General features: G+C 36.5%; 1 protein-coding gene across 6 annotated transcripts in view; it reads left to right on the top strand.

Moving 5' to 3' along the window:
- epha8 (eph receptor A8) overlaps positions 1-24,438 on the top strand; it is a 184,595-nt gene that overhangs the window by 143,043 nt on the left and 17,114 nt on the right. For all 6 annotated transcript variants that reach the window (XM_058790811.1, XM_058790809.1, XM_058790807.1 and 3 more), the window contains 3 exons: positions 109-772; positions 20,985-21,140; positions 23,457-23,924. In XM_058790811.1, coding sequence (XP_058646794.1) covers positions 109-772; positions 20,985-21,140; positions 23,457-23,924 — 1,288 coding nt within the window. The remainder of the gene's footprint in view (positions 1-108; positions 773-20,984; positions 21,141-23,456; positions 23,925-24,438) is intronic.

Genomic DNA, 24,438 nt, shown 5'->3' with positions numbered 1-24,438 from the left:
TAAATGAATGTTTACTTCGTGTAAAGTAATGGATTTTTTAAATTTGTATTTAATGTTTTTAGTTTTAGTTAGCTATAATAACCCTGATTCTCGTTCTGTCTTTGCCAGTGGGATGCGATCAACGAAATGGACGAGTATTTCAGCCCCATCCACACGTACCAGGTGTGCAACGTTATGAGCCCGAGTCAGAACAACTGGCTCCGGACCAACTGGATCCAGCGAGACGGCGCGCGGCGGATCTACATCGAGATGAAGTTTACGCTGCGAGACTGCAACAGCATGCCAGGCGTGCTCGGTACCTGCAAGGAGACCTTTAACCTCTACTACTACGAGACCGACCGCGACGTCGGCACCAGCATCTGGGAGAGTCAGTTCTCCAAGATCGACACCATCGCGGCAGACGAGAGTTTCACTAACGTGGACCTGGGTGTGAGGAGACTCAAGCTCAACACTGAGATCCGCGGCGTTGGGCCGCTCAGCAAACGCGGCTTCTACTTGGCCTTCCAGGATATAGGAGCCTGCATCGCTATCGTGTCCGTCCGAGTCTATTACAAGCGCTGCACAGGAATGGCTCGCAACCTGGCAGTCTTCACGGACGTGGTCACGGGGGCCGACTCATCCTCGCTGGTGGAGGTCAGAGGTCAGTGTGTGGACCACGCTGAGGAGAGGGACACTCCTAAGATGTACTGCAGCGCTGAGGGCGAGTGGCTCGTTCCTATTGGACGATGTGTGTGCAGCGCCGGCTTTGAGGAGCACAGAGACAACTGCATTGGTGAGTGACAATATTATTCTGCATGAATTTTGAATGCTTCGGACAACTGGATTTTTTACATAACCCAGTCCAGCCAATGATATTCTGGTCACTAGATGCGGCTTAAGTCTGTTCTTCAGCTGAAGGCAGTTGTTCTTGCCTGTTTTATTATATGCTAGGATATGAGAATGTAGGACGTTGTTGAGGATGTTACATGTGTTTGATAATTAGGGATAGAGGTTTGTAAAAATCAGTAGTCTTAGCCTTAATGAGAACTATTAAATTAGATGTAGCCATTAATCATAAATGCTTGACATAATAATTAGGGAGGAGATAAGAAGGCTGAGTAGTTGATTGGGCTCCAACAATATATATATATATATATATATATATATATATATAGTGGGTACGGAAAGTATTCAGACCCCCTTAAATTTTTCACTCTTTGTTATATTGCAGCCATTTGCTAAAATCATTTAAGTTCATTTTTTTCCCTCATTAATGTACACACAGCACCCCATATTGACAGAAAAACAAATAATTGTTAACATTTTTGCAGATTTATTAAAAAAGAAAAACTGAAATATCACATGGTCCTAAGTATTCAGACCCTTTGCTGTGACACTCATATATTTAACTCAGGTGCTGTCCATTTCTTCTGATCATCCTTGAGATGGTTCTACACCTTCATTTGAGTCCAGCTGTGTTTGATTATACTGATTGGACTTGATTAGGAAAGCCACACACCTGTCTATATAAGACCTTACAGCTCACAGTGCATGTCAGAGCAAATGAGAATCATGAGGTCAAAGGAACTGCCTGAAGAGCTCAGAGACAGAATTGTGGCAAGGCACAGATCTGGCCAAGGTTACAAAAACATTTCTGCTGCACTTAAGGTTCCTAAGAGCACAGTGGCCTCCATAATCCTTAAATGGAAGACGTTTGGGACGACCAGAACCCTTCCTAGAGCTGGCCGTCCGGCCAAACTGAGCTATCGGGGGAGAAGAGCCTTGGTGAGAGAGGTAAAGAAGAACCCAAAGATCACTGTGGCTGAGCTCCAGAGATGCAGTCGGGAGACGGGAGAAAGTTGTAGAAAGTCAACCATCACTGCAGCCCTCCACCAGTCGGGGCTTTATGGCAGAGTGGCCCGACGGAAGCCTCTCCTCAGTGCAAGACACATGAAAGCCCGCATGGAGTTTGCTAAAAAACACCTGAATAAGATTCTGATGAGACCAAGATAGAACTTTTTGTCCTTAATTCTAAGCGGTATGTGTGGAGAAAACCAGGCAATCTGTCCAATACAGTCCCAACAGTGAAGCATGGTGGTGGCAGCATCATGCTGTGGGGGTGTTTTTCAGCTGCAGGGACAGGACGACTGGTTGCAATCGAGGGAAAGATGAATGCGGCCAAGTACAGGGATATCCTGGACGAAAACCTTCTCCTGAGTGCTCAGGACCTCAGACTGGGCCGAAGGTTTACCTTCCAACAAGACAATGACCCTAAGCACACAGCTAAAATAATGAAGGAGTGGCTTCACAACAACTCCGTGACTGTTCTTGAATGGCCCAGCCAGAGCCCTGACTTAAACCCAATTGAGCATCTCTGGAGAGACCTAAAAATGGCTGTCCACCAACATTTACCATCCAACCTGACAGAACTGGAGAGGATCTGCATGGAGGAATGGCAGAGGATCCCCAAATCCAGCTGTGAAAAACTTGTTGCATCTTTCCCAAAAAGACTCATGGCTGTATTAGATCAAAAGGGTGCTTCTACTAAATACTGAGCAAAGGGTCTGAATACTTAGGACCATGTGATATTTCAGTTTTTCTTTTTTAATAAATCTGCAAAAATGTCAACAATTCTGTGTTTTTCTGTCAATATGGGGTGCTGTGTGTGCATTAATGAGGAAAAAAAATTAACTTAAATGATTTTAGCAAATGGCTGCAATATAACAAAGAGTGAAAAATTTAAGGGGGTCTGAATACTTTCCGTACCCACTATATATATATATATATATATATATATATATATATATGTGTGTGTGTGTGTGTGTGTGTGTGTGTGTGTGTGTGTGTGTGTAGAAGATGATTTTAGAGTCACTTTTAAAAAATGTTAAAATATTAAAATAGTTAATATTAAAATAAAGTGTGTATATATTCTTTCTTTTTTAATTAATTTATTTTTAACATAACATAATATAATATAATGCATCAGGTTCAAAATTATAAACGTAATTTTTAAACTAACAAAGATGATGAATGATTAATTTTTGATCCTAATTTATACGATTTTTAAAAGGCCTTTGTTGTTTAGTTTCTCAGTTACCAGCTCATTTTTGCAGTTCTCATTGCACTGAAATGAGCAGCCACTGTGTATTTTACGGGACACATGACTAAATGCTGTGTAATTGTTAGTAATTCAATTTCCTTCGTGTTGGCGTTACCGCGGCATTCTGTTTTGACCATATTACTCAAGCCGTCACAAACTCATAGTTTGTCAGGTAATTTTCTGCTCGATCTGTGGCTAATAGCACTCACGGCAATCCATTTCCTTTTCCTCTGCCTCCTTTCTAAAGTGCTGGCGCTGACTGCGCGTGTCAGTAAAGGTTAAGTGTCTGAGCCGCAGAGTCAGGCTTTCGGTGTCTAAACTGGGTCGCTGTGCTAATTCTCTCAGCGAACGCGGCCTCCTCTAGTCACGCACATCTCAGGGACAAACCCGGCACGGCAAACTGGGCTGCTCTTGGACACCGCAAAACAAAAAAAAAAACAGTTTTCCGCTCTCAAAGCCTTAGGCACAGACCACCGTGGAAGGATTGCATGTCGTCGCAATAGAAAATGTCAAAAGGCTTCCCGTTTTCTTTGACCGAGAGCCGAGCGATGGGCTTTAAGTGCCGATCAAAACAGAGCGCTAGCTTCACGTCTCACTCCTGTCAGCTTCATTTTGGGTTTCCAGAGGCAGCCGTTGCTCCCGGGCCTTCCGGTCCAGCGTGAAAATGTAGGGAAAATATCCATTTCAGAGGAGATGAGATAGTTCATGCTCATTGGGGTAGCAGGAGCCTTGTCAAATCCACTCCATTTGGCAACTTGATTTAACCTACTTAGATTCAAGGGAGAGTGTCTTCCCCACCTGTTTGGCCGCTGCTGTGGGCTAACTTATTCATAAGCGCTTGTAAACAGGCTTCTATGCAAAACTATTGTGTTTGGAGGGTCATGATGATGCTGTACTGGGGTTAACAATCAGAAAATACTGCACGCTCCAGAGGTCTCAGGTCATATTGACAGTTGGGAATTGAAAAGCCTGTATTGGGGACTTTCAGCAACGTTGGCCAGATTTTTTTCAAAGGCTTTATAATACAAAAGAGTATGTCGTATTTCACATATGTATTTTAAATATGTGTATTTGAAATACTGCCCAATCCCTGAATATAAGTTAGTTTGGCATGCATTTCTTGTCTAACATTAACAATACGCAGAAGAAATTGCAAGGGCACAAAGCGAAGCTTAACAAAAACGCCATACATTGCCCAAGACGAAATAGCGTTTCTTTATTCCGAAGGGCTCAGAGTTCAGAGTTGTTTATTGAAGTCTTTTGTTCATCTTTGAGTTTTGTAAAAAGCTTACAAGTCTGACTTCGTAACATTTCCTGACATTAGATGATTTCTAAGCCAGTCAAAAGCTACTGTACATTGTTGAAGAGGCCAGCTTTTCACAATCCAAGCCACCAATTTCCACTTTTCTTGCTCTCACAGATTATAATTATAAACTCCTCCGTACAATCTAGCGTGTGCTAGTGATTGTTAGGCATCTCGCTGGCTTTCATGAGGCGACACATCAGCAGCCCGCTGGCATAAGGGAATTTTAGAAAGCTTTAGTCTGTCACTCTTAGATAATGATATTTATTTTCTGACAGCGTACAATCGAATGAAAAGGAAATAAAGAGAGCTGTAGAGTTTTAATATATATTGCATTAGATCATACGTCTGAAAGCAGCCAATCAGTTTATGGATTTACTAAGTAGACAGATTCGATTATGTTACATAGACCTCCAGCTGTATGTTTGTTTCTCACAGACTTGACAATCAGGTGAAAATATGAAGCGATTTGAGAGATGTGATGAACTCGCTTTGCATACTGGAAGTTATTTATTTGCATGTGTCATCTGTGTTGTTTTAGGCCCCTGTTCACTGTTATGCACATCTCGCAGATCGGTTTTATGCCACGCAAGTGTTTGATATTTCTGAAGTTGAGGAAGGGATATTAATGTTTATGTTTTTTTTAAAGTCTGTTTGCATTTTTTATTTTTTTTTAATGAGTTGAGGAGGACACCATCTGTGCTCATACAGTATAATCAGCCGTATAAATATATTAACGGGGAGATTTGTTGTCACAACATTAAAAAAGACCTTTGTTAAGGTGTAAAATTTATATTTATATATATATTATTAGGTTGAGAACAGAGGTACATTTACAGAACCTGAGAAAACAAGGATACTGCTCAAGGACTTTCACGATGCAAGACATTTAGACACATTCTTGAAGGAATATTTCCGTGTTAATGCAAATTTTGAGCTATATATCTTTTATTAGCATTTGTAGCTCATTTACCACAGAAAGGTTTTATAAAAAAATTATTTTATATATATAAAAAAAAATATGAAAAAATGAAAAAAATATATACAGTATATATATTTCACAAAATTTCTGTTTTTACTGTACATAAATTGTTCCTTTATTGAAAAAGGGGGAAAAGTTTATATGGATGAATTTTGTTATCCACTTACCTAATAACTAGATAACTAGTTATCTAAAATCTACTAAACAGTCTTGTTCTACTATTCTTGCACGTGTCATGCAAACGTTACCTGGTCCTGACATTTTAAATTGAATTTCATTACACTACTTACTGTCTTTGTAAGTGCATTGTGTTAAACATATTTTTTTTTTACTGACAGAAGAGCCCAAATAGTGGCAATCGGCAGCATGCCACAGAACTTATATTGAACCCAGAAGGTGTCTATATGTTTGCCGGCTCGTAGTTAAAATTGAACACGCAAGTAGTAATTTACCGTTTCATTTGAGCCACATTATATGTCAAATAAAGCAAAACAATAGCAGCCAACAACACATTGGTGGCCCTGATAACAAAACCAGATACTGCGGCTGTAAATGGAAAGAATGAGGATTTGCGAGAGGGGGCGGAGTGGTAGGGTGGGCGACTAATTAGCCTTTTTTGTGTCTTAGCTGGGCGTGCATTGTGTACAGCATGAGGGTTTTCTGGCCAACATATTACACAGGGATTAAATGAGGAAACGGGGGCTCCAGTGGACAATATTAAAGCCCGGCACGCAACTATGCCATTGTGGTGACGGCGTTTAATCTGTCAGACCACCACGCAGGCAGGCGGACGGAGGAATAGTGCTGGAGAAAGGCGGAGGAAAGGGCTTTTTCCTGATAAAGGAATGAATTTTATCTCAGCAAGACGGAGCTACACCATGTCACTCAAAATCTCGGCCCCCTCCCCAACCGTCAATACTGGCACTTGTATCATCAGAAACAGTGAGAAACAGTTGGCAAACAAAAGCTATGTTCATTTATTCCATGCAGCTGCCATCCATATTTTGTATTATAATTTATGGGGCTCTGTAGATTCAAATTCATGTGTTTGCTAATGTAATGACACTGGAGGGACATGAATGACAGTGTGGTGTTGATAATGAGGGGAAATTATTAAACACGTTATATAATCTGATTTTCAGATTGTGATTTTCTTTCTCGCACCCTCTTTTTTTTTTGCAGTTAATTTAAACCAAACTCTGCAGACGTGAAAAACAGGCCTGCCTCCCCGTTCACAACCAAAAACCGAATGTCTTATCAGCCTATTTGCATTGCCATTGTTCTCACGCAACAAACGGGCCATGTGATAAAAATCCACAAAGCCGCAGCATCACAGCAACTTCATAAGATAGATCAAGTCTGTGTAAAGACTAGAGAATAAGAAAAGCACGCTCGGCTTTTCTCTGGTAATTGCCACACACAAAACATCAGAGTTTCTCATTCAGATGGCTTCTTTTTGTGAGAGGCACTAAACGCCTCGCTCCATGCGCTTCAATTAGACATGCTTAGATAGGTGACAGCAATTCAATCAAACAATTAGCAGCCATTTAATGCTCATTAACAGAGATGCGTTTGTCTCATTTGATGTGGCTGCACAATATTTCCAAAGGAAAATGCTTTTGGATTTTTGCCATACACTGACTGTTGCACAATACCAACATGAACACCTGTAACCAACATGTAACACACTTTTAGTATGTTATTCCCATCAAATACAAAATGTGACCCTGGAACACAAAACCAGTCTTAAGTCGCTGGGGTATATTAGTAGCAATAGCCAAAAATACATGGTATGGGTCAAAATGATCAAGTTTTCTTTTATGCCAAAAATCATTAGGATATTATGTAAAGATCATGTTCCATGAAGATATTTTGTCAATTTCTTACCGTAAATATATCAAAACTTACCGTAAATATATCAAAATGATTTTTTTGATTCATTTTGTGGTCCAGGGTCACAAATGTGAAAAATTTCTACAGTGAATTAGACTTGCTACAGTGAAAGTCAGTGTTTTTCATCATCTTTTGCGTTCTTAATTCTTACAATCTCTTGGTATATATATATATATATATATATATATGATGGGAGAGGAATTGGAATTGCGCTCTAATGCTAGTTTGCCCTGTTAGTAAATCTGGCCCATAATCTCTTATGAACATTTTATATAAAAAAATATTAAATTAGAAATAAATGCAAAATATTTAGACTTTTGGACCCCACTGTGCATATTTAATGAAAATAAATCATTATTCTTTCTCTTCTAATACGAAGAAGAAGAAGAAAAAAAGAATATTATGGCAAGACATAATGAAGGCCATTTAAATCAACTGAGTGACTAGTTTCGCTAAGCCTGTTGCACCAGAAATGGAGATAAATGCTCTTAACGCTCTGTGCCAACTGGGGCAGCATCTAATCATGGACTCGCTTTGCTACATAGCTTTCGCACCTCCGTAGCTGCTAAAATTAATGCCAGCCCATGAAGTTTTTAATATCTGTGCTGAGGTCCCTTCTTCCACCAGGATTTGTTAACGTGGTGCCATGTTTCATTTCTGCCTATTAGTGCATGTGAGAGACGTTTAAGAACATAATTAAAGTGGGACGCCCCTGTGGGAGCGTTCAGGTAGATTAAACGACTTCATTAGCTTTACCCTACAGCAAGTGTGCGATGTAGCCACTGGACAGAAGCAGTGGTCCGAGGTACAGGGCTTCCCTGCTGGGAATCGACTGTCAAGGATCGTACAGCGCGTGCAGATGCATCTCGTTAGCAAGAGTTTCGACGGTTGAGCAAATTATTACCGTGCTGGTTGAGATTTTTTTGAGAACTTTTGTAAACCAGTTTGGACTAGTTATAGCATTTTAAATGGCCAGTGCTGGTCTGTTCAATATTAAAATAAAAAAAAAAAAAAAGCCTAAGGTGATTTGTTGATTTTAAATGATCTGATTTAAAGGGCTACTTAAACCAAAAATGCTAATTATATATGAGTTTCTTTCTTCTGTTTAACAAACAAGAAGCTAGTATCAGTAAAATCAGTGGCTTCAACTTTTTGGTCACCAACATTCTTCAAAATATTATCTTTTGTGTTCAACTCATACAGGTTTGGAAAAACATGAGGGTAAGTAATGGTTGAACTATCCCTTTAATAGTTTTATAGGGGTTTGGAGCAGACTGGGAGATCAGCTAGCTAAAATCAGATAAAACTTGCAAACCACCTTAGGCTGGTTTAAGCAGTTCACAGCAGGTTTACTGGAACACGTTTTTCCATGCACTGGTCAATTTTGAGATATTAGGCTGGCTTTTCATTGCAAGTTTTTTCAGACTAAATGAAAACATGCAAAAAAGACTTTTAATTATTTATTTTGTTGCACTTTATATATTTGCATATTTAAAATTTAATTGCAGTACCTTTTAAAGGCAATTTTCTCAAAATCAGTCAGAAATCTCCACTTCAGTACTTACATCCATCAAACTTTACAGTTTTATTCTTAACTATATTCTATATAAGGTTTTTACAGAGGGGTTTGTTCATGCCTGCTTTTATACACAATTTTACACCATTATTTTATTTTTCTGTCTGTTGACAGTATTTTCTGATTTATAGTGATAAAAACTATTAACAATCCTTTCTGTAAAAACCTTAAACTCTAGCATGTAAAAAAAAAAAAAAAAATGAAAGAAGACTTTTGAACCTTACTTTATCTAATGTTCAGATGAGATACCTTGTAATATAAAAAAATCTTATTGCAATCAATCAACTGGGGAAGAATGGTAATTTCTATTAGTAAAATATATATAATCCTGTTTTGCTTTAAAGGAATATTACTTGAAAATGTACTTGAAAATTACTTGAAAATGTACTCTTTCTCAGGTCATCCAAGATGTAGATGACTTCATTCGTTATATAATTTGCTCACCAATGGATCATCTGTAGTGAATGGGTGCCGTTAGAATGAGAGTCCAAACAGCTGATAAAAAAATCACAATTATCCACAAGTAATCCACATGACTCCAGTCCATCAATTAACGTCTTGTGAAGTGAAAAGTTGCGTGTTTGTAAGAAACTAAAGTTTGTAACTTCAAACCTTACAACCTTACAAACTTGTCTGAATCAAGAGAGAAATATGCACGGATATGTTGGTAGATTTTGATGTGAGATGACAACTCATCTACCTCTTGGATTGCCATTTTCATTTTTAAGTGAACTCTTCCTTTAAGATGGATTTTGTTTCCATTAGCCCAACTTGACCAGTCATAAATCAATCGAAAGCATGCCTTTTACTAGTCTTTTTTAGCTCGTCCTGTTTTTTGTTTTTTTTCTTTAGTCAGCAGGAAGGATGTTAAATGTTCAGAAATGCATTTCAAAGGAAGTTCTAACAAATCATTTGAATTCTGTTTAATCATTTATTTATGTCTTTTTCCATATCACGGGCAGTGGAGTGTATCTGCGCAATCACAAAGGATTCTCCAAGTCAATAAAGTCACCAGCCGCATTTCTCCTTCTACTGTTAATGACTCTTCAAGGTCGCCCCCAATTTAGACAAGTTGGTCTCCATCTATCAAGCACTTAGAAACAGGCACCACTTTTCTTGAGTAAATTGATCTGATAGCAATTACCCTCCTGCGCTTGGAAAGTTTAAGATGAGATCTTTGGAGGACACAGCCTAACCACAACTACAGACAATAAGATTAAGGGCCAAAATAGAAAACAGAAGCAAAATTGGATGCACGTCCACACAGACACACACACATATATCTATATGTATATTAATGCAAGTATTTGAGAGTAAACTAGATAATAGACTCGTCTGCCCTCGTGCTCTATGCCACACAGTGTAGTTAATATCAGATTGCGGGCCACAAACAATTAACTCCTTACGGCCCTCTTATATATCCATTAAAAGCCTCCCTCTGGGATAAACAGACATTTTTACACATGGCCGGTTTCGAATTAGGCTGCTTTCTTCAGGCCAGCACAAGCCATTTTCACAAATTAAGATATGCTTGTGTGTCAAAGGTATATGGTTATTTTGTGCATAGGGGGGTTGTGTTTGTGGGCTTTATAACTCATGCACTTCTTCTTGTAGCCTTGGGATCAATTAAAGGAATAGTTCAATGAAAGTTTTGTCCTCATTTAGCCCTATATCAGCCCAAACCTGCATTGTGTCCTTTTTTATACACGCACATCAGGGCCGGTTTATCCATAGACTGGATTGGGTGAGTGCCCTGGGGCACCAGCCAATAGGGGGGCACCAAGTGATTAAGATAATGACTAGACCTTTAAAATATTTTTCATGTTTTGTAAATATATTATTTTGCTGGAAGAGATGCAGATACATACAAAATTAATAGTTAATGATACAATATATACATAAAGAATTGAGATTGGGTCAGGTCGCAGCTTTGCGACTGAAAAGTACTGCGTGCTACTATCAAAAAATATTTAGGTGCACCTTTGCGACTAACCTGATCAGAATATTTGTGACCCTGGACCACGAAACCAGTCTTAAGTGTCAAATTTTTTTCGAAATTGAGATTTATACATACTCTGAAAGCTGAATAAATAAGCTTTCCATTGATGTATGGTGTGTTATCTGACAATATTTGGCCAAGATACAACTATTTGAAAATCTGGAATCTGAGGATGCAAAAAAATCTAAATATTGAGAAAATCGCCTTTAAAGTTGTCCAAATGAAGTTCTTAGCAATGCATATTACTAATCAAAAAGTTTTTATACATTTACAGTAAAAAATTTACAAAATATTTTCGTGGAACATGATCTTTACTTAATAATATGATTTTAATGATATAATGACTATAACGATTTTTGGCATAATCTTTTTTTTTTTTTTTATAATTTTGACCCATACAATGTATTTTTGGCTATTGCTACAAATATACCCCAGCGACTTAAGACTGGTTTTGTGGTCCAGGGTCACATTTGTGTTTGAGCTCAGGGGAGCTTCAAAGATGTCTACTTAACGTTACATGTTTTTTGCAGCGTTGAGTAATGTATCGCAGACATATGTTGATTCCTTGAATGCAATGTTATTCAGAATCCACTCACTGCTCAAAATACTGGAGTTTTGTTCATTGCTGAGTTATGCAAGCTCACAAATCCTCTCGTTAGAACAAACAAAGTGTAGACAGGCTGTAAATAAGAGATTCGTTGTGCAGCGGTGAGAGTTTCATTGATTATAATGGAACTTTGTGAGATCGCAATGAACTGAAGTGAGTGACAGCTTTTAAAGATTATTTAGGGAGTTTGCAAATGTGATATTAAATTAATACAACAGTTCAATAAACAATAAGTTAATATTAAGTGACATACATTGTATGACTTTTACAATATTGCCTGATTTTGCTCTATTTCTTCAACGAAAATAGTTTCAGTCACAGCTGAGCCTATTCTCATCTCCAAGCGGTGTTTTTTTTTATTTTTATGAATGAACCTGTTTTTAAATAAATCTAGTGAGTCAATGATTCAATTACCCATTCATAAAGACAGTCGCTTGCTTTGTTCCTGAATGAATCAGCCATTTAAACGAATCAACTGAATGAATGATTCAGTGATAAAATCAGTGACTTACCGCCACCTGCTGGCAGTTTTATTTTTAAAGTGTTATTTCAGTTATTTGAATCATTTCAATCAAACAATAGTTCTGTATTCAAAATTTTATATTTAAAAATTAATCTCACATCATTGTTGTGAATTTAAAACATCCATGCCACCTCCGAGCCTCTGTAAATGTCTGTAAATTTACCTACATGCCACTTTTGTGTTCTTCTGTGCCACCTTTGTAGTGGAAACTAATTTTGTTAATACTGATTTATTTTCATTGGTAACTTATTCTTCTTATTCTAACTGTTCTTATTCTATTTTTTTTTTTATTAGAAATTTTGGAAAAGCTTATAAATCTAGATTTTTGAATTTTACATAATGACATACTTTTAATAAAATTTGAAAAAAAATGCCAGTACAAAAAATACAAAAAAAAAAAAAAATGCCCCTGTAAATCACTTTAAGTCAAATATTACCTTGTAATGGGAAGGCTAATTTTTGTTATTGATCAGAATGTGCTCCTGATTTTTTTACCGTGCTCTTAAATATTTTAGATGGGGGCACTTTAAATGTGGTCACCCTAGCACTACACTGTGTTAATCCGGGCCTGACGCACATATACAAATAAATTTATGTATTTGAATTGCATATAAAATTTCTTTCTATTTGGATTATGCCATTTTAACATAAACCAATAAAATTAATGTGATGCATATACTGTAAAAAATAAATAAATAAATAAATAATAAATAAAACAAAGATTTGTTAAAATAAAATAAAATAAAATAAAATAAAAAATTGGTTAATTGTGAAAACAATTACATTTATTTAGTTAAAATGTATGAATAGTTCAAATATGGCTAGGTATGGAATAAGCAATATTCCAATTAGATAAAATGTATGAGATTAGAAATTTGATTTATTGATGATAAATATATGAACCCGGTTATTGTGTACATTCAGATACGAATATGCATCACAATAAGTTTATTAGTTTATGTTAAAACTGTCTAATCCAAATGGGTATGCAAATGTTAATGCATAAATCATATATTTAGGCCTAAATATTGTTTGAAGTGTATGTAAATGTTGCAGAGCCCGCCCCAGAGGTCCACTCAAGAGATGAGAATTGTCTTTTGATAGTAAATGAGAAAGAGAAACCAGAGTTGGGTGATTTTCAAGCGGTTCTCTGTGTTGTTTTGATTAAAACATAATTCTATTAAAATATGTGGTCGGAATGACACCAGGGTGGATGATAAAATGTTCATTTTTGGGTGCACTGTGCCTTTAAATCCACAGAGGAGATATTTAGCAAAACCGCAGACATTATTATGACTGAAGTCTAATTATGACTGAAGTCTAATATGCAGGTAAATCCTAGTATTGTAATGCAAAATACGATCCACGCTGTTTGAAATCAAAGACCTGTCTATTTAATGACTATCAAAAGGTCATGTCTGTATTCGCTGTTATTGTACTCTTGGTTCTGCTTGAATTTCATGCATGAATTGGCATTTTGATAGTCAAAGCCGAAGCTTGAAGGCCCAAACGCTTGCAAGCAATTCATCTTCTCCCCTTCTTATCCGTCCTTATTTATTTCTTTATTTATTTTTACCCTCTGGTTGTTCGATCTTGAGACTCGTTCCCTTGTGGTTTGAGGGCCAGTCGGCATTAGGTCTTATCGTGGCTGCATGGCTTCGGGATCTGGACGGTGCCAGTCATGCTCGGTATCGCTGCTGCTGCTGGGATTTTTGCCTGGGGACGGATTGGCCGACTCCAAATGTCACTAACCTTGATTAATGTCACCCCTAAAAGTGCTGTCATGAAAAAAAAATGGCAGAAGCTTATGCTTTATGATTTGAGAGAAATAATACAGCAGGTGCACAACCTGTGGAAAATCTTTGCTTTTTGATAGTTAAAAGACAATGTGCATGGCAATGCAGCTTCCTCTTCAGTCCGCCCAGACGGAAACTCTGTTGCAAAAAGAGGTCTTTCAGTAATCAGTTTCATGGTAAATGCTCCAGAGAGAATTGATTTTTAATGATAACATTCAGACAGTTCAAGGATTTCAGTCTTGACACGAGCATGATCTGATATGCCTCAGAGGAGCATTTCTTGCCTTAGGTATGAGATGTAATGAATTCAGTTTATTCCAAAATGTTTTAAAGTAAATTAAAATATGGTTTTGCATGTATATGCACAGTGCCATTCAAAAGTTTGTGTATATTTTTTAAAAACACTTTTATTCAGCAGGGATGCATTAATTGATCAAAAGTGACTGTAAATACATTTATAGTGTTACAAAAACTTAAAAATAAATCCTGTCATTCTGAACTTTCTATTCATCAAATATTTTTTCACAAAAATATTAAGTAGCACAACTGTTTTCAACATTGATAATAAATAAGAAATTTCTATTAGCATATTAGAATGATTTCTGAAAGATCACGTGACACAAGACTGGAGTAATGATGCAGATTCAGTTTTTTTATTACAGGAATAAATTACGTTAAATTATATACAGTGTTGGGAAGGTTACTTTGGAAATGTTATAGTTTACAAGTTACCCTATTTAAAATGTAATAAGTAGTGTCACTGTTTCAATTACTTTACGTAATGTAACTAAATACATTTGATTACTTTGTGATTACTTTTGTAAATTTCTAATGAATGTTTTCAACTGTTAATCATTTTAAAACATTTAAAGCAGGCTGGGTTAACCTTACAGTTAATCTTCAAAAATAAAGCATATACATAAACCTAAATAGTGTCTTATATTTTAGAGCCATCAATGCAGTTTGGGAAAGAAATCAATCATATCTGTATGTGTGTGAAAATATTCAGAGGTAACCCTCCTTTGTAATCATTAACATTTGGTAACACTTTATTTTAAGGTGTCCATAATACAGAGTAATTACCTAGTTAAGTACTTAGTAGTAGCTGTTGTACTTACATGAAACAAAATGTACTTACCATGTAACTAAGTTATGGAACAGTCTGTACTTACCGTTTGTAATTATGTAGATGTAATAGGCAGCTACTGTTACACATATGTAACAGACCGAGTCTGTTACACAGCTACTTATGTAACCAAAAGATTGTTACATAATGTGTTGCAGACTTTATACAACGTAATTATAAATGCAAGTACACAGGCATAAGCTGCTTAAAGTGTATCAAGACTTACCTTAACTAGGTAATTACTCACGTAAGTGTACAAGTAGCTGTGTAACAGACTCGGTCTGTTACATATGTGTAACAGTAGCTGCCTCTTACAGCTACATAATTACAAACTGTAAGTACAGGCTGTTCCATAACTTAGTTACATGGTAAGTACATTTTATTTCATGCAAGTACAACGGCTACTACTAAGTGCTTAATTAGGTAATTACTCTGTATTATTACACCTTAAAATAAAGTGTTACCTAACATTTTCGTAAGTAACTGTAATTTAATTACACATTTTTCTCAGTAACTGTAACAGATTACAGTTAGGCCCCGTTTACACTAGTGTGTTTTCGTTTTAAAACGGCGTTTTAGAATGAAAACGATCCCCGTTTACACTGCCGTTTCAGAAACGATCTCCGTTTACAATACACAACCGAAAACGCAAGTCACATGACCATTCATACAGGTACAACCATAGATATGTGTAGGTAGATCCCTATTATTTAGATGGAGGACGCGTCTACTTGCTTGGAGCAGTCGAATGGGGAATCTACACATATGTATCTATGGGTACAATAATGAGCATGATGTTATTGTTTACACGGTCGTCAAGGATACGCAGAGTGAATGTGTGCAGCCACGCCATCATTTTCAAAAGTCTCCGGTTTGCTCCATTTACACTGAAACGCAACCCCAGAGTTTTCAAACTAAAACGGGGTCTGCAGCATTTTCAAAAGTCTCAGTTTTTGACCTCGAAAACACCGGAGTAGTGTAAATTGCAGGCGTAACCTTAGCAAAAGTTATGCGTTTTAAAACGAAAACGCACTATAGTGTAAACGGGGCCTTACATTTATTTTGTAATTAAATTACATAATTCTGTTACATGTAACTAGTTACTCCCCAACACTGATCATAAATTATATCACATTAAAATATATTCAAAAACAGTTATTTTAAATTGTAATAATATTTCACAATAATACAGCATTTTTGATTGCATTCAGCTAAGCTGCATTTATTTAGATTTTTGGAAGGGAACAAGAGGAAAGACATTTAAAATTGTAATCAATGTTTATATTTCATATTATTTATTTAGGTGCATCTTGTACTGCATCTGTAGGTGCATCTTGTACACATCACTGTTGTGATCTACATTATTCATGAGCTCATTAACATATGACCACCTCCTTTAGATATTTATGCCTATTCATCAACGACTACTATGGTTGTGATTGGTTATCCAATCATGGCAGAGATTATTTAGATATTTTAAAGGAGTTTTAAATGTACAGTAACTGTTTGGGTAAAAAACTACATTATGAAATTATGACTTATTGGACTTAATAACAGTGCACTTTTGTTAGGCCTTTTAGGGATTTAGCCATTATGTCATGTTAAAACAACACAGCAGAAGTGTTTGTGTTGTATGTTAGAGACTGAATGGGAACATCTGTTTTATGGCTCTCACAGGAAACAATCATTACAGTAATAGTACAGGCCTCCATGCATCTTTAAAATGGTACACCACTGTGCTGTATGTGTGGCTGGTCCAAATCTAAAGCAGGACAGCGAGTACCAGGCGAATGACACACTAACATGAGTGTGCTGGATGCGTCCGGACCCTGAGCAATCAGTAACCCCTTCAGTGGAGAGGGGGACGTTTACAGCACGTGTGTTTGGAGGACCTGTGATGGAGTGCCCCATTTCCAGCTATGATTTCACTGACAGAATCATTCATCACTCAGACAATCCTCCCAGCTCATTAGCAGCTGTTGTTTGGCTCCCATAAGAGTTCTGAACTGTTTGTGAGCATGAAGAGTGTTTCCGTATGTGTTTTTGTGTGTATTCAAGGATACTCATTGTGAGGCTCTTAAAGAAACAGTTTGCCCAAATTAAATCGTTATTTACTCACCCTCATGTCACTGCTTTTGTGTTCCACAGAAGAGAGAAAGTTTGAAAAGAGTATATGTTGAGAGAATTTTCATTTTGGGTGAACTATGCCTTTAAAATTATATTGTCAAATATTTGACCTGTCAACTCTAAATTTGGAAATTCACAATTTCTGGTCATTTTTAGAGTCGTAATCATCTGCATAATACCACATACATCTTGTAATCTTTGGCCTAAAAGTTTATTTTAAAGTGTCTATAAATATTATTATAAATAATAATAATAATAATAATAATAATAATTATTATTATTATTATTATTATTGTTGTTGTTGTTGTTGTTGTTGTTTTACAATTTTTTTTTTTTTTTGACGAAAATTTTAATTGTTTTTTATTGTATTTCAGCAGGGTAATTGTGGACATGTAAATGCATGTTAGCAAATGCATTGCGTTTTATATTATATTAATGTTATATAATATATGTTGTAATATATTATATTATATTATATTATATTGTGATTTCTATCATTTTTTCTGCTGATTAATCTTTATCAGTTGTATAATATTTTTATTTTAACATTTGGTTCATTATCTTTTAAATAATAAGTAAACAATAAGTGAATTTTTTTCAGTTATATTATATTGTCTACTGACTAATCTTTGAAGAAATAATCTGATAAAGTACATCTGTTTCAGTCTTATGATTTTTTATTTAAAATATATGTTATTATTGTTTAAAAATAATCAAAATAAGTAAATAATAAGTCAATCTTTTCAGTATTTTTATATTTTAGCCAAATTCATATTTTTGTGGTTGCATTTTTAATGTACAAGTTTTAACCAGTATTCTATTTTATTGTGATTTATATCATTTTTCTACTGATTAATCTTTATAATATTTTTATTTTAACATGTTTTATTATCTTTTAAATAAAGATAATAAGTAAACAATAAGTAAATATTTTCAAAGTTTTATTTACAAGTTTTAGCAATTGTTATTTTTATATTATATTATATTATATTATATTTATTATATTTATTATATTATATTATATTATATATTATATTATATTTATTATATTATATTATATTATATTATATTATATTATATTATATTATATTATATTATAATGTTTTTTCTAATCTTACCTAACCTAATCCAGTAGTTCTCTATCAATCTTATGATAATTTCATGTTGAATTTTTTTTTATGAAATATGTAATTCCAACACTGTTTTCGACACTTACTGTGGAAAGGTGCCCATTCGTGATAATTTGGTTGAGCGTGTGAGGTTACACTGTGGTAAATAAAAACATTTTGTTCGTGTCAATGCTTGAATCACCTTGTTCTCCTACAAGACCTTGCATAGTCTGGTCATGAAAAACAACTTGGTGGTTATTCTTTTCAACCATATTTATTTAACCATCTACGCAAAGAGTAAAAATCAAGGTCAGCATACAATGGCTGTAAATATTCATTAAAATTCATTGTAATGCAAATGTAGATGCAAGGAGAGCGTTGCTCTGACAGGTGCTGACAAACCAAACAGTATGCCAATGTGCAAAAAAACTAAACAAAAAAAAAAACAGAGAACACAGCAGCCCTAATGTAGTGTATGTAAACACCGCCGAATAAAGAGCACCGGAGTCTCTTCTCACCCCTCGTGTTTTTTTTTAACCCTTATCTGCTTTGAAAAGAGAGTTACTAAGTAGAAAGAGTCTTAAAAGGGGGATTTCAGCCCAAAACGGAAAAGGTCACCAAAGTTCATCATGATTAAGTCACGTCTGTCTGTCAGTGTGTATGTCGAATACGCACTTCTGATTGCGTTGCCAGAGGTATTATGTCAAAAACTTCAAAGAGCATAGACGTCACTATACTCCATGAGCGTACAGCCCCAATGTTTATCGTGACCTGCTTTTCAACTCAGGAGCTTTTCAAAAAAAACATCAAGGGAGGGAAGGATTAATCGGATCAAGCCAAAAGAAAAAACAGACAAGGATAAATACTGCAAGAAGGAATACTTTTTGGACTCCCTGGGGTTTCTGTCAGTGGAGATAAAGAACTTGCTATCACTCTGTTAATTCTCGACCCCCAAACTCAGATTCCTCACCCATGTACTTGTTGTCCTCACTTGAACATTTGTTTTGTAAACTCTGAACCGCTACACTCGAGAGTGACTGTGTCGCGCTGCTTGTTCACAACCTGTTGCATTTCGTTTTGTTCAAATAATGTTCAAAATTAACAAAAATTCAACTCTTTTTGCTTCCATAATGTGATGTATTTATGGGTTAAACAGGATATTCAATGAGAAAGCGTACACTCTTAAAAATAAAGGTTCATAAATGAGGAAACCTGTTTCCCCAAATTAATCAAAAATAGTAAAAAGCTATTTTTTGTGACTTTTTATCTCACAATTCTGACTTTTTTTCTCACAATAGCACATTTATATCTTGCAATTCTGACTTTATTTCTCATAATTTGCAGCTTAATTTCTCAGAATTATATTCAATCCATGGTAATTCGTACATATTTTACAAGGTGGCTAATTTTTGCTAAATTGTACATATTTTACGAGTTACGTAATTTGTATGAATTTATACGAATGACCTACCTCTAACACCGCTCCTAAATCTACCCGTCACCGGGGTCTAGACAAATTGTACAAAATGTGAGGTGAGGTCGTATGCATACGTACGAATGAACCATTTTGATCCAGTGTGAACCTGTCAGTGAACCGTTGTTAAAAGAACCATTTTTATTTATTTATTTTATTTTAGTGTAAAAACATTTTAATAGACTAAATAACCTTTTTTTCACAGCAAAGAACCTTCCCAGGAGGCACCAGACGTCTATGTAACGTCAGGTTGACGTTGGACATGACGTTGGACAGACGTTGGACAGACGTTGCATTTCGGTTGAAAATGAAAATCGAGTTGACGTCAATATTTGACTTCAATTTGACGTTGACTTAACGTTGGATTTTGGTTGCGCAACCTAAAAACAACAAAATCTCAACTTCAGCTGATGTCGGTATTGGACATCAATTTAACATTGACATTAGACATTGAATTTACATTGAATTTTGGTCACCCGACGTTGCAACCGAAATTGAACCAAATATCAACGTCTTATGACGTTGTGTGCCTGTTCTGTGCCTGCTGGGTTTCCTGAAAGGTTCCATGGATATTACAGGTTCTTTATGGAAAAACGGATGTCAATAAAGAAACTTTATAACCTCCTGACGAATGCATATTTAAAAGATTAGTTCACTTCCAGAATGAAAATTTCCTGGTAATTTACTCACCCCCATGTCATCCAAGATGGTCATGTCTTTCTTTCTTTCTTCAGTCGAAAAGAAATTAAGATTTCCGAGGAAAACATTCCAGGACTTTATTCTTTATAGTGGACTTCAATGATGGCCAACGGGTTGAAGGTCCAAATTTCAATGCAGCTTTAAAAGGCTGTACACAATCCCAGCCGAGGAATAAGGTCTTATCTAACAAAACATTTTCAACATGATTACGTAATTCGTGAGGTCTAGCTAGTGCAAGATGAGCATTAGTGGTTAAAAAGTATATACATTTTTATATTTATTTATTTTATTTTTTTTAGAAAATGACTGATCGTTTCACTAGATAATACCCTTATTCCTCGTCTAGGATCATGTAGAGCCCTTTGAAGCTGCACTGAAACTGTAATTTGGACCTTTAACCCGTTGGTCCCTGTTGAAGTCCACTACATGGAAAAAAAATCCTGGAATGTTTTCTTTAAAAACCTTAATTTCTTTACGACTGAAGAAAGAAAGACAGGAACATTTTGGATGACATGGGGGTGAGTAAATTATCAGAATTTTCATTCTGGAAGTGAACTAATCCTTTAAACCAGGAACAGAAAATCTGTCATTTTGATTTCATGTTGACTAAAAAATTGTATGAATATATAAGTGGCAAAGAAGCAGATTGTGGATTGTGCTGAGTTAAACTCTGTTTTTGTGTTTCTATTAGCATGTGAGGTGGGTTTCTACAAGCCCGTGGCAGGAGATCAGCTCTGTGGGAAATGTCCACTCCACAGTCACTCTGAGACACGAGCAGCTCTAACCTGCCCATGTGATGCCAACTTCTATCGTTCCTCTACAGATCCATCTGCTTCTCCCTGCACAAGTGAGTCTTCATGTTTGCAAATCATAAGATCAAGAAATCTTCTAACTTAAAATTTCTTTAGACACCGTGGCCTAAAAAAGTATTTGAAAATCCATATCTGGATGTCGAAGCATAATATACAGTGGGGCAAAAAAGTATTTAGTCAGCCACCAATTGTGCAAGTTCTCCCACTTAAAAAGATGAGAGAGGCCTGTAATTTTCATCATAGGTATACCTCAACTATGAGAGACAAAATGAGAAAAAAAAAATCCAGAAAATCACATTGTAGGATTTTTAAAGAATTTATTTGCAAATTATGGTGGAAAATAAGTATTTGGTCAATAACAAAATTTCATCTCAATACTTTGTTATATACCCTTTGTTGGCAATGACAGAGGTCAAACGTTTTCTGTAAGTCTTCACAAGGTTTTCACACACTGTTGCTGGTATTTTGGCCCATTCCTCCATGCAGATCTCCTCTAGAGCAGTAATGTTTTGGGGCTGTCACTGGGCAACACGGACTCCAAAGATTTTCGATGGGGTTGAGATCTGGAGACTGGCTAGGCCACTCCAGGACCTTGAAATGCTTCTTACGAAGCCACTCCTTCGTTGCCCGGGCGGTGTGTTTGGGATCATTGTCATGCTGAAAGACCCAGCCATGTTTCATCTTCAATGCCTTTGCTGATAGAAGGAGGTTTTCACTCAAAATCTCACGATACATGGCCCCATTCATTCTTTCGTTTACACGGATCAGTCGTCCTGGTCCCTTTGCAGAATAACAACCCCAAAGCATGATGTTTCCACCCCCATGCTTCACAGTAGGTATGGTGTTCTTTGGATGCAACTCAGCATTCTTTCTCCTCCAAGCACGACAAGTTGAGTTTTTACCAAAAAGTTCTATTTTGGTTTCATCTGACCATATGATCATCCAAATGCTCTCTAGCAAACTTCAGACGGGCCGGACACGTCTGGCACTGCAGGATTTGAGTCCCTGGCGGCGCAGTGTGTTACTGATGGTAGCCTTTGTTCCTTTGGTCCCAGCTCTCTGCAGGTCATTCACTAGGTCCCACCGTGTGGTTCTGGGATTTTTGCTCACAGTTCTTGTGATCATTTTGACCCCACGGGGTGAGATCTTGCGTGGAGCCCCAGATCGAGGGAGATTATCAGTGGTCTTGTATGTCTTCCATTTTCTAATAATTGCTCCCACAGTTGATTTCTTCACACCAAGCTGCTTACCTATTGCAGATTCAGTCTTCCCAGCCTGGTGCAGGTCTACAATTTTGTTTCTGGTGTCCTTTGACAGCTCTTTGGTCTTGGCCATGGTGGAGTTTGGAGTTGGACTGTTTGAGGTTGTGGACAGGTGTCTTTTATACTGATAACAAGAGTGGAGGACAGAGGAGCCTCTTAAAGAAGAAGTTACAGGTCTGTGAGAGCCAGAAATCTTGCTTGTTTGTAGGTGACCAAATACTTATTTTACCGAGGAATTTACCAATTAATTCTTTAAAAATCCTACAATGTGATTTTCTGGATTTTTTTTTTCTCATTTTGTCTCTCATAGTTGAGGTATACCTATGATGAAAATTACAGGCCTCTCTCATCTTTTTAAGTGGGAGAACTTGCACAATTGGTGGCTGACTAAATACTTTTTTGCCCCACTGTACATAATATATAAAACATTTAAAATGTTGCAGGATCTTTTCTCTTCACTAGCTGCACTTTATCATTTTTTAAGTCTCAGTGTATTTTAATCAGCTAGTGTTTTGTTGGTTTTCAGTGGATGTACCACAGGTGTAGATTATTTTTGGATTAACTATGTACTATTTTATTCTATTTTATTTTATTTTATTTTTTATCATATAAATAATTTTTATCAGCATGTCAGATCAAAGAAATAAAATTACATAAAATAGAAAAGATAAAATTAAGCATATATCTAAGATAAAAAAAAATAGATAAGATAAAAATTAAGTAGAATTTAAAAAAAAGTCTTTTATTTATTTGAAGTTTATATTTTACATAACAAATATGTTCTTGAGGAATCTGTAAAACAAATGTAAATATTTTGAAATCTAATTTAATTATAATAGTATTTTTTAAAACTGCTATAAGATTCCAAATACTTTCTGGTACCAAAAATCTAACTTTTTTTTTTTTTTTTTTACTTTTAATGAGTGGAAAATCCGTAAGGCAAGATTACTTGTTGAACCGGGGTCGTGTGGTTACTGAAGTGCAAATTCAATCATTCTCTTTTGATCAGCTAGCCTGATAACCACCAATTCCCTCAACCTCACTAATTAACCTATAATTAAGAACTGTCTAACTTCACCCTCCCCACAGGACCTCCGTCAGCTCCAGTAAACATCATCTCATCTGTGAACGGCACCTCGGTCAGTCTGGAGTGGGGTTCACCTCTGGACGCAGGAGGCCGCAGTGATGTCATCTATGACGTCCTTTGCCAGAAGTGTGACAAAGATGGGGCGCAGTGTGAGGACTGTCGGGTGGGTGCCGGAGGGGGTAACGGGGTGGGGAACGGCAATGGGGGTGTTGCAGACACCAATGGAGCTGTTAGCGGGACAGTTGGAGGAGGAGGAGGAATCATGAATGGGATGGTGGTGTCCCGGACAGGAGCGGCCCTAGTGCGTTTTATCCCTCAGCAGACAGGACTTACAGAACCATGGGTCACGGTGCTGAATCTTGCTGCTCACAGTAACTACACGTTCCGTATTGTTGCTCTAAATGGAGTCACACACCTGAGCAACGAGCTGCCACAGTCTGTGACGGTCAATATCACCACAAACCAGGCAGGTAGGAGACACTGCTGGGTCATGAAAATTTGATTCCATTAATTATTCGCATAATTCCTAAAACACTGCTGCTTGAAAATCAAGATCTTACTAGCCTATGAGGTCTAGTCTAGTCTAGGCTTTAGCTTACTCGCCTAGTCAAAACCTAGCTGACTAGTCCATGATGTGTTTTGAAACTTGGTCAACCTCAGTCAAAGTTTTCTAAAAAGGTTGAAATAGGCCACACCAGCTTGTAATCTAACTTATTAACCACCTAAACTAATTTGAAACTGCTAATGACCATATTGACCAGTTTTAAATAGAATAGACAATGTAATCTAACCAGGTTGATCTCAGCCAAAACAGTTATAGTAATCTAATTGATGAACCTCCTTTGTAGAACTACCTTAAATTGCCAGTTTTGAACAGCTTAGTCAAGGTGGTCTTCCAGTCCTAACCAGGTTGACCTTCACTAAACCAGCTATTAATCTAATTGATCTAGCACCTAGACAAGTTTGAACTTGCCAAAGATCATG

This window comes from Onychostoma macrolepis, chromosome 11, assembly GCF_012432095.1.
Source record: "Onychostoma macrolepis isolate SWU-2019 chromosome 11, ASM1243209v1, whole genome shotgun sequence".
Taxonomy (NCBI): Eukaryota; Metazoa; Chordata; class Actinopteri; order Cypriniformes; family Cyprinidae; genus Onychostoma; species Onychostoma macrolepis.
This window is presented reverse-complemented; position numbering and strand designations above follow the sequence as displayed.